The sequence below is a fragment of the Zerene cesonia genome, chromosome 20, assembly GCF_012273895.1.
Source record: "Zerene cesonia ecotype Mississippi chromosome 20, Zerene_cesonia_1.1, whole genome shotgun sequence".
In the NCBI taxonomy this organism is placed as follows: Eukaryota; Metazoa; Arthropoda; class Insecta; order Lepidoptera; family Pieridae; genus Zerene; species Zerene cesonia.
Window position 1 is genome coordinate 2,931,612 of NC_052121.1, and position 12,320 is coordinate 2,943,931.

Sequence of the window (12,320 nt, forward strand, 5' to 3'; positions counted from 1 at the left end):
TTTATTACAAAGGCTTTGTTATGACGACTACCATTAAGCACTATGACGTTAACCGGTGCTCGTTCGTTTTAAATAGAACAATGCTTCTTATATGTAAGTTGGTAAATATTTGAAAGTATCATGATTACTTAATAGCATATACAATATCGTAGCTTCCTAAATGTGTGCCAGTGTAGATTCTATACCATTTAGCCGTTGGAGCAGACAATAGTTATAAGTTCTTAGCATATTCACGTTTCTTACATGACAAGAGCCAGAGATAGAAATAAGAACTGACATTGTAACACCTTAATAATATTGACTAGATAATAAAACACAAAGATATTGATTCTTATAACTTTAATTATACCTTTACTAGTATACATATAGAACTATTAACATTGTATGATTTTTGTATAAGCGAGTAGAGCAGGGAAAGCTTTGGAGTTGTCATTTGTTAACATTTTTGTGTAGAAAGAATAAAACAATACTCGTTGTTAAGATCGCACCACTCCTGAAAGAAAAGGAAATAAGTTTTCTATTTTTAAGGAAAGGAAGACAGTGATTGAAACATTTTGAATATTTCTAGTTGTGTGCGGTCCCTATAATTATAGGATTCTATTTTTTAATACTTAGATCTTATATAAACACAAAATATGTATTTCATTAGAAGTGATAAACACGGATGAAAGATATATGTATAATTATGTGCGTTTGTTAATTTTTCGCGAAATCCACTAAACATATATTGATGATACTTGGCAGTGATATAGCTTATGAACCAGAATAACACAAAATTTATTGAAACACTTGCTTCTATCCACGGGTTCTAGATTTTATGATAATTCGAAATACATATAACTAGATATAGACTTTTTTTTTACAAATACTGTATTCTGTACGTACTTTTTTGAATCTTGGTTGACAAAAAATGCTAAGAGCGTGGGTTTCTATTGGAAATGAAAAATAATTACAAGTAGTGCGCGGCGTGTACCTTACGAATTAAAATAATGACACCATTCAACAGAGAATTTGCAGTGAGAAATATTTATTACTGTGTCTAATAAATTTTATAGACGAGTAAGAGGCGGTATCTTAAATTGTTCTTCAGAGAGTTTATTTCAAAGAGTTTTTTTTCAACGGGGTACATTATAAATTCCGTTACACACACGTTCTATATCTTATAAGAACATACTGCCATTTCGTGTAAGAACGACAAAAAAAAACTGTGATAATATTTCATAACTTTCACTATACGTGATGTTGGACAGAAAAAAGTATTTTATGGTACTATTTCTATGGCAAAAATAAGTAGGTAATACCATAAAGCCATGCGCCCCGCGGCCGAGTGTCTGATCGCGCTGTACGGAGTTATTGCGTAGTCTCGGCTGTTTTTGAATTGCTTCAATATTTTATCTACACTGAAAAACATATACTAATTAAATAAATTGTTGTATAATATATTCGTCATTCGCTTCGTCTTATCTTATTCTAATGCTTCATATGAGACGTTGTTTTCGTTAAAAACAAACAATCAAAATAAAACTAATAGCAAAAGCTTATGCTATCAATTAAGATAGATAATGTCATTCCTACCAAAAGGGACCAAAAAATTAGTTTCAATTTCGCAAAATGGTTAAGATACTTAACATGATTAAGGATTCTGAATGTTTATACCTTCTATATTCGCGTGTTGCTGGATTATACTCAAATACTTAAACAAAGCTATTCCAATAAAAATCTGGAAGAGCTTAGCCAGTATAGATTCATCATAAAGTTGATGATACATCCAATTAAATGTCAATCTATTCAAGTAACTTCATAAATAAGACACTGCGAAAGAGATTCAAGTTATAGAAGTTAATGCTATAAAATTACTTCGGAAATGACTAAGGAAAATAATACGAAATAAATATATTTACGTGTATTGCGAGTTAGCCGCCACTAGTGCAGTCCCCCTACCGTAAAGTTTAACGTCCACGGAGCCAAAACTCGCCAGCGATGACGCCACCTTTTAATTAGACATCAAAATTTTATCACTTTTAGATTGTTATTACTCATTTATTATGTTAATGTTGTAGTGATGTGACCTACGCTTCACTATAGTAACTTTTAGATACAAACTTTTCGTACAATGTCGTATTATTTTTGTGCTTATGCTTGTGAACTGGAATAAGTGCGTATATACTTCAAAAAAATGTCACACCGTCTCAGTGGATCATTTCATTATAATAGAATACATATATAGTATAGTAGTAATTTATATATAAAATTCCCGTGTCACAATTTTAGTTACCGAACTCCTCCGAAACGGCTGGACGATTCTTATGAAATTTTGTGTGTATATTGGGTATGCCTGAGAATCGGGCAAAACCTATTTTTCATACCCGTAAATGATAAGAGTAAGACAGAATAGCGTTTCCAATGGTTATTATATAAATTCGGTATGTATGGCACCCTTAAGAAGATCGCAGACGTTGCAGTTTCGCTGCTTATTGAGGATAGCACGTAAAACTAAGTGCATATCCCAATTAGACGGCTCGTGTTAGTTTTAAATAACTATAAATGCATTATATATTCATACTTCGGGTTATAAAGATTAGTATAGTTTAAGTACGTTTCATTTTAACATTGAATCAACAGTCAAATTTAGTATTAAGAGTTATTCTCAATTTTTTCTCTGAACTCGATTTTAAATATTCATTGTCGTATACTCATTTCTATAATATCTTATTATTTTATGAAATATCTATAGGATATATTATAACTAATAGTGAAATTTTGACGTACTTAAAAAATACAAATGTTTTCTTACAAAATAGACATATCACGTATAGCACATACGTCATTATTTTTGTGCCAACTTTAGAAAGATATAAATGGCCGTGCAGATAGCTTTGTGAAAGACATCTGAGAATTATACTGTCATTGTTGCCAGTCGATAGAGGCCAGTATTGTCGTAACAATGCCATTTTCGAGTTCCGTGTTAGCAGAGCGCACTGCGATATAATCGCAAACAGCTGCTGCGACATTGGTACCCACGTATTTATATCTTAACCTTAAATCAACCTTGACAGAGGCATGAAAAATGGCTTCAAACATTTTAAATATCAAACAGCGGGAGACATTTCGAAAAGTTGTGCCACGGCGAAAATAAAGATTCCCACTTGTGACACATGGGCATTATCAAGCTTTTTAAACTGGCAACGGGGAAATATATGTTGGTGGTATTCGCGTGTGGGTGGCGCGGCGTAGTGTGCGTGCGGATGGCTCGCTGGCGACGCGCCAAGTGTCACCCGCCGGCCGCCGGCTCCGCACCGCGCGGAAACGTACTGACTGGTTTTTTTTATGGAAAAATAATAGTTTCACATGACTGTGGCGGATTGGCTTTACGATTTTGCTCACCAAATTTGGTATTGATTTAAGAATTAATATATAAAGGCATGTTAATTATGAATATAAATATGATATAATTTAATGTTATACCAATTCAGACATTCATTTTTTTGTTAAATCAGGCAGATTAATTTGCTTGTTGCAAAATATTATAAATAACTAAATGTACTCTAATAAATTAAACGTTAACTAGCAGAAAACTCTTTACGCACGTTTTATATGCAATGAGTAACACTCCAGTACAAAGTCATAATATTAAACCTTACACTAAAAGAAATTATGTTAACGATGTAGTTAACTGCGTTGTTTATTCTATAGCGACAACAGTATCATGATTATACGACTGATCGTTAAAGGTACACAAAGCACATGTTTGAAAAATAATACTGTTATTATAAAGAGTATTCAAAACAGTATTCAAACAAAAAATAATTAGGAAATTGACATATAAAAATAAGAACAAATATTTGAGATGAAATCCAGATAGCGGCGTTAACTTAAATAATTAGCGGCGTTTTTAAAAAAAAACTTCATTAATACGACTGGATTAAAAACTAATCCTGTATTCTACATTTGTTTTCTAGCAAATTAGATATGTGTTTTAAAACAGTTTTAAGTTCAACCTAGTAAAAAAGTTACAATTAGGTAGTAAACATTTTATCTTCTGCTTACGATTACTAGTCACAAAAACGAGCTTCGATTCGAAACTCGTTTTTTGAAGAAGAGATCACTTCTCAAGCGACATCTAGTTGATTGAAGAGTAAAATAAAGTCATTTAAAAAAGGAAACATATCGAAGAAAAAAACCCGAGCAATAAAATAACTAATTGGGCAGTTACGTGTGTAGTCCTCGTGGTGCTGGTACTAATGTTGTACAGAAAACTGTCGTAAAATAAAAAAATAAGACTACTTTCGGTAGGATGAAATACCCGGCCAACTTATTTCTAGATTTTTTCCATATACACAAAAACCGTCGAATAGAAACTTTTTTCTACCTGATTGACCTCTTAAATGTGTAAATATCAAGAAACTAAGTATAATTTTTGAACTCTTTATCATCATCACCTTCAAGTAACTAATGTCTATAATTCATACCCAGATTTTTTCATGAATCGGACCACCTAATTATTATTTACATACATTTCACTATGTATTTGAACAACTTTAATAACAGCATATTCATTATATTATAAACATGTTACTTTAAAAAGATAATCTATAATACGCATTAATGGGTGACAACTATACCCACCATAACCGCTCCATAATACATGGCCGCTAAATATAACCGAGACAGCGCGGGCGTGTTTACAATGTACGACAAAAATAGAACTATATCCAGCTTATAACAATTATGCAACGAGTCCTGGTAATATTTACATTGTAATATTTACCAGATTTGTCCGGCGAAGGTCGAACCCGACAATTCAGCCACGCAGCTCCTGGGATTGCTATTATTAGTGTATAATATGAATTGATGTTTATTTGTGTTGTGTTTAGAGGACATGTAGTGTGTGCACGGCACGGTACCTTTCCGACGTTTATAGCGCTCTCCTTTATAGATTTTATATGGAGCAGGTTTGGCCGATGCTTTGGCGGGTCGTTGTCGACTAGATTCTGAAAGGAATAATTACATGGTTTATGATAAAAAAAAAAAAAAAAATTTGTAAACTAGCGGTCTGCTTCGGCTTCGTTCGTGGTATATATATGGCCACGTATACGCATTCAACGATGAATGATTTTTTGTAATCAGTCCAGTAGTTCTTTAGATAAACCCGTTTAAACGAATAAAAACGGTGTCGTGTGGGTTAAAGTAGGCGATAAAATATCAGCGTTATTTAGTTGAAGTATTCATATTTTAGAATCAGTTATTTATTCCATACATACGGATGTCATATTTATTGCTTTCGTTTTTAGATTATTACTGCGAAAAAAGCAAATTGTGAGTTCAGTCACCTCTTAAGTAAAAATATCCAGTGGAAAAAATTTCTAATCATTGATTTGTGGTTAACATTGAACAAAATAGCATTTATTTTCAAATGGTGATTTAATTAATTGGCGAAGTTAGCTCAGAATTAACGGCATTTTAATATTTAATGCCCTTTAGATGAAATACAACAATTAAAATTTGATTTTTGTACTGAAATCGGTGAAGTTAAATTTTAACGTTATCCTTGAACTAGCTCCTTGCTCCAGCTATATCCGAGTTAACCAGAGACAAAAAATTTAAATGTTTTTTAAATACATAGATTTGACTTTAATCATTAGAAATAAAATAAAAAAATATTTATTCTTTGTAAAGAATACAATATACTGTGATAATACATGTATTCTGACCATAAAAATTGCAATATTAATAAAGAAGTTAAATTCTAACCTACTATTGGTAAATGCAAAGTTAAGACAAATTTCAACTGTATCTAAAAAGGTAAGCACCAAATCACTTAACAATCAATAAGTAATTCATAAATTTCCATTTTGTAAATAAAGCTATAATTAAAAAAAACTAATACACTTTTGGAAATTATACAAAACTATGACAAAATAATCAGCCAGACTTTCTTTTTCTTTTTTTTTATGTCACAGCGGGCAACTGAGCTGGTGGTTCGCCTGATGGTAAGCGATCACCACCGCCCATGAACATTCGCACAGGTAGTGCGTCTGAGGATTGAATATTGGAGAAGGAATTGACTGGGACGAATGAGGAAAAGCAAACAGGTCTTCAGCTCCCCCCACTCATCATACGAGATATTTGATGATTTTAAAGTTTAACTGATCGATTTTCTTAACCGGAATAAGTTACTTCGTTCCTTTAAGTCAAAAACTAAAAGTATCTATATATTATTGCTAAAGAAAATAAATAACATACCATATAGAGCATAGCTCCTCGAATGATATTAATTTTATTGCAATATGGCGACAAAGCGGACAATTTCTCCGTGGGTCCGACCGGTCGGTACTTTCCGATCAGTTCACAGGCCGCCCAGTGGCCCAAACGTATGAAACAATAACCTAGAATTATAGTTTTATTTATATAATTCAAATCATTTAACATAGAATCAGCGATCCTTTGTCAACTGATTTTTTTTATGCCATAGCAGGCAGCCGGGCCGATGGTTCGAATTGTGTAAGTCAATTCCCCCGCCCATGAAAATTTGCCTCTCAAATGGGTTGCCCGCTTTCTCAGGTCCCACATATAATACTTTCTACTTTAACTGCATTTTTGAACTCAAAGTAAAACATCAAGAATATAAACAGCTAGCAGTTCGCCCCGGCTTCATGGTACATATATAGCCTATGCCACTCAGCGAAGTTGCAGCTTTCTAATGGTGAAAGAATTTTTAAAATCGTTCCAGTGGTTTTTGAATTTATCCATTACAAACAAACAAACAAACAAATAAAAATACAAATTCTTCCTCTTTATAACATTAGTGTAGATGATTATGTACTTGATACCGATTTATATACTTTAAACATCAGTTGAATTTTTCCTATTACCTGTCTGAGTATGGATAGCTGGCATAGTCAAAAATAAATATTCAAGGGTAATGAGCCCAAAAAAGCCTCGAATTTAACATAAAAACAATAAAAATAATAATATCACCACTACTCGTAACAATGAAGGCAAATATCGTAATGAAACCGACATGTTGAAGAATCAGTACATTGCAACATGTCAGCGTGGTGGATATGGCCTGAACCCTCATAAGAGACCTGTGTCCCAGAAGTGGGAACATATAAGGGCTGACGATGATGAAACAATAGCCTGTGTCACTCTCTAGCCACCTATTTCCACACACAAAAATAATAAGTATGACAACCAAACAAACACATTTTGCATTTATTATGTTAGTAAGAATATTACTGTTTGTATCATGATGATGATGAATTCTACATTTATTAAGATTACCTGAGCAAAAGGAGTCCCAGCCTGCCTCATGGTAACTCTGCTTCACATTAAATGGCGTAGTCAGCCTAATAAAGTTAACTCCGTTTTCTAGCTTCTTGCATTTTCCTTCAGAAAAGAATTCATACAAGCTAAAAACACAGAAAAAATATTAAGACATATTTATTTTCATATTAATATAATATCATTGTTATCTATTAAAAATAAATACCGCTTACTCTTGCAGTGCATTTGATTTCCAAACTTCGTCAAATGACAGTTTTTTACCCATTTCATGAGATATGAATTTTGTATCAAAAATCAACGGAAATAATGAGTGAATATTTTTTTTAAATGTTGTATATTTATCTGGCATTGGACCTATAAACTGACTGTGCAGAAGAATGGTGTCTAAAAACAAATTATGACCTACAATGGGCTTTTTATAGGTCTCCAACATGTCTATAATTTGTGAAAATCCTAGAAGGTAATTCATTAGGTTATCTTCAAGTATTTGCCTTGGAGCACTGTTTGCTCCCTCTACATACTTATCTCTGTATATGAGAACCTGAAATTAATATTATTTATTAATATAATTGATAATAATCAAAGTTAGGTAGACATAATGGTTTTACATACAATCTTGTACCAATGTACTTTTAATACTTGCCTTTGTGATATAAAATTATATTTTATTCTTATTCTCTGTGATAATGGAATGGAAATGATATTGTTGTTTATTATTACCAAAAACATGAAAACATTATCCATATACTCTTACCAATTAACAAGCTTCACTCGTAAATTACCTTATTACTATTACCTAAGCTATCGGTTGTTAGAATATCAGCAAAATGCATCCTTAGCTCATTGTGTACCATATACCTAAGAATTGGATCTTGTACATCCAAGTACATTGTGCCTTCATTACTATTTGTCAACCATCTGCAGTAAGTAAAACATAATAATTCAATCTACATCCTACATTAAAATATTGATGTTCTGTGCTAAAGATACATCTCTGGAAATGTATTACGTTTTAAAATTTCAAATATTATAGTGTAAAAAATGCACTAACATTTGCAGTTACCCTTATTCTTCATCAGTAATTTGAAGTATATACAATTTTTGATAGAACTTCTCAGAAGCATTTAACAATGAAGTACATAATTGAAATCTATACTAGACAAATGAGAGAAATCCTGTATTATTAGAGGAATCCTGGTGACTTTGCTATACCGCTGAATAATAATATTCTATAATAAAAATATTCTCATACAACATTCACATGCTTAACAAAATTAATATTTACCTACTTTGATACTTCAGAGCAGTGATGCTGCAATTGTTTTTCATCATCCATTTCTAATGTACGGGCCAAGTTACTAAACAACTGTTTTTCTTTCAACTGCTGTCTTATTTTTTCTTCCTCAGCTTTACTTAAGTATGGAAGTCCTTCGTACGTAAACTGTAATGTGATAACAACAGTGTTTATATTTCTACTAGCTTTCTGCTTGCATAGTCAAAGGGTGAGGTGAAAAGAGGAGACACACAGACAAAGTAACATTGCATATAAATGCATAAAATATTAGTAGGGATTAAATAACTAATTTTATTTCAAGGAATCTTTATATGTCACCATGCCACTTAGGTATGGAAATTGGCACAAAATGTTTATTCTTACTATATCTTATATATATGATCATAGAACATCCTTATCTTTTAAAGTTGGCTAATTGTATGAAAAAAGCCAAAAAGTTCACTGATATTATGAACATCATTTGCATCTGCCGGTAAAATAATAAACTTAGGATTTGTAGATCTAGTTTAGTGAAGATTAAATTGTATTTAAATTATGTAGAAAAATGTTTGTTTAATGGATTTACCCACAGAAAACAATTTATGTTAAAGTCTTTACTTTACTTTAGTCGTTAAGTATTTACATAAATACCAATAGGCATTCAATGAGTTTCCTGTTTTGTCACTAAAATTGTTATGATACTAAATTATGAAAAGACAACAAGCCAAGTCTGTTTGAACCACAAAGCTAATTATTTATCTATAAGAGAAGGACCAAATACAAAAAGGCAATATTTAACTCAGGTCTTCACTTTGTGTCATTTAAAACTATTTCAATGTGTATTTTCATTTATATTATTCACAGTTAGATTTTTTTTTATATCATAGCGGGCAGCTGAGCTGGTGGTTCGCCTGATGGTAAGCGATCACCACCGCCCATGAACATTCGCAAAGGTAGTGCCTCTACGAATGTGCTGCCCGCTTTTATGGGGTAAGGAAAAAGGAAAGGATTAAAGACTGGAAAGAAGGAATGGACTGGGATGGGTGAGGAAAAGGAAACGGGCCTAGATAAAGATATATACTGTATGAGATCACTCTATAAAATTCTAGCTTGGCTTAATCATGGCCCTGAAGGGGGTTTTGCGTAATACTAACATAAAATGAAAAAACAAACACATTGCACAATACATATTAACTATGATCTTACCTTATTAAAATCAAAATTGTGCTTACAAAGAAATTTCAAAGTTGAGGCTTGGAATATGAAGGATTGGTCCACATCAGCAAACACTTGTGGGCATAAATGAAATGTGTAACCCACTGCTTCATAGCTGTCTAGGTCTCGCTCATATTGAAACATGGTTAAGCCGACCTGTGTCATCAGCATTTTACCAACCAGATTTTTTATTTTATCATACCTTTCTTCGTTGGTGTCAAACAGCCTGAAACATTTTTTATACTTTGGTTAAGTAAAAGTGATTCTTGTATGCTATATGAACATGTAGTTGTAAACATTATATCTATATATATACCTGTGTTTGAAATTTTCTCCAGCCAATATTGCAGTAAATTCGGCATCAAATCCTATAAAGCTAGAACGCTTGATGTTTTTCCGTATGTTTTCCAGTTCACCAAGGAAATTTTTTCTAGTTATTTCCATTATTCTTTAGTTAAGCTTAAAAATAAACAGTTCACAATTATTCAACAGTTAATTGGAATCCTATAATAAACCGTAAAGATTTCAATACTATCAATATTAAAACCTTATCAACATGGATTCGAAGTTTGAATTTGTTACTTGAAGTTGAAAGAAGTTTTTAGCGATTTTTTTAAGGTTTTAAGTTTTTACTTATATTCTATGATTTTGAGCAGTTTTGATTTTGTCACTTTGGCATATTTAGTCATTTCACAATGACATAACATTATGTGTCATAAAAAGTGTGCTGCTAAGAATATATTTTTATTTTCCTTATATTTTATTCTTAACAAGATTTTTTTAGAATCTGGTTTCATCTATATGTAACCATAATCCATAATAATATGGTTATTTGTAACGAGTTAACAATTTAAATGGCGGTATCAAAATATTTTGAGAATATCTTTGAGAGCGAAGTGTTTACCCGCATTAATAAGCATTGCCATACTTAAGAATTTATAGTTTGAATAAAATTTGTAATGCTTTTTCTATTACGCACCATATCGAAAACTTTCCATTTCATTTTTTGGTTGTAAATCCTACGAATATTATAAAAGCAAAATTTCGTAAAATATATGGATCTATGTTTGTTCGTCTTTAACGCAAAATCACATGATCGGAACTGTATTAATTTTAGTACAGATAGATTATAGTATTAGTAATTAGTAAGTAGGTAACTTGTTATCCGTTTTTTATACGTATGACGTCAGTTGACTTGGGTGATAGGATACTTTTTATCTCGATAAAGTGCTCCCTTGGGATAAAACAGGATTCTTGATCCGTCTCATCCCAGCTCTGCGCAGATAAATAATAAAAAGTACTTTATTTCTCAACCATACAATAAATTTACAAACAACCGATGGTCTCAACTAGATAGTAATCTTTTTAACAACTAATTTATAATTTTTTACGGAGTTGCCGAAATTGTGAATTTTTTTGTAGCTTGGCAATACATAAAAGTAGCTTTGTGTTATATGTACCTACGCGAAGTAAGTCTTGAGAAGTATTTACAGAGGGTATTCCTATATCAGAATTTAGAACTGCTGCTAGTATTATATTTTTCGTGCCTGAGAAAAGATCGTATGTTATATTATATATGTTATTGAAATAGCGATTTAGAACGTTATTTTTATGAACATATTAAACAATTTTAATCGTTACCTATATTTATTATCCTGCTGGAATAAATAATTTTTGTTATTAAGTGTAAGAATGGGGTGATAACTTATGGATGACTTACACTAATCGTGAACGAAATATTTATAGAATCGGATAAAAGTATGCACAATGCACATTATTCGTTAACATGTATGAGCGTACTTTGCGCGACGTTACGTAAACAGAAATATGTCTGTAAGTAGATTAAGCCAAGGACGCCCGGTCGGTGGGGAAACAACCGCATCAGGAAGTAGCATTATGCAATAATTTTGTAGACACACATTTGGTTCAAAATTTAAATTTGGATGCATTAGTCCGTCACAGAGTAAAAAAGCCCTAAATCTATGATAGGCAAACCGTACCTTTTTTCTATCGTGAAATAGCAAGGAAAACTCATTTTTAAAATAATATATGTACAGATAATCCAACCAAATCAAATCAATTTACTACCTAAAAGGAATAAAAAATAAAATTGGAAGTTTGAGACGTTGTAAACGTTTATTGCAAGCGTGTGTTCTTAGATTTTTCACAATATTTTAGAGAGGAGAATACATTTATAATTTGGAAAAGAGATTTGGGAATGATAATTGCACGGGGATTTTTTTTTTGAGTTAAGAACACAAATATTAGATAAGCTATAAATAAGGGCTCCATAACATATTTATTCGTTATATCGTTAATTTACTTTCTAGTAATATATTTTTAAAAGGGTTTGATAAAATCTATTCTATATCTGACCTTCTCATACATTTGTTCAACATTAATAATATATTGTATTAATATAATTGCATAAGCAACGAAACATGTTTCAAACTAACGGTGATCTGCAGCCAACAATCAGACAGATATTAATAAAGTTGCACAATAAGTTACATAAGGCAGAGAGAGCTCAGCTGCCGCCTACCAA

The 12,320-nt window shown here is 31.9% G+C and overlaps 1 protein-coding gene across 2 annotated transcripts; it reads right to left on the reverse strand.

Moving 5' to 3' along the window:
* Positions 1–333: 333 nt before the first annotated feature.
* LOC119835250 (pre-piRNA 3'-exonuclease trimmer-like) lies at positions 334–10,491 on the reverse strand. Of its 2 annotated transcripts, none has more exons than XM_038359967.1 (12): positions 10,323–10,491; positions 10,092–10,234; positions 9,767–10,001; positions 8,577–8,728; positions 8,070–8,205; positions 7,500–7,828; positions 7,285–7,412; positions 6,244–6,386; positions 4,905–4,991; positions 1,902–1,990; positions 1,302–1,400; positions 334–493 (listed from the first exon to the last, which is right to left on the reverse strand). In XM_038359967.1, the coding sequence occupies exons 2-12, from the start codon at positions 10,217–10,219 to the stop codon at positions 430–432; spliced, it is 1,590 nt and encodes a 529-aa protein (XP_038215895.1). In that variant the 5' UTR covers positions 10,220–10,234; positions 10,323–10,491; the 3' UTR covers positions 334–429. The 2 variants fall into 2 exon arrangements, 1 of the variants encoding a protein (XP_038215895.1); XR_005288034.1 differs by lacking the exon at positions 334–493 and adding an exon at positions 1,657–1,812.
* Positions 10,492–12,320: the final 1,829 nt, after the last annotated feature.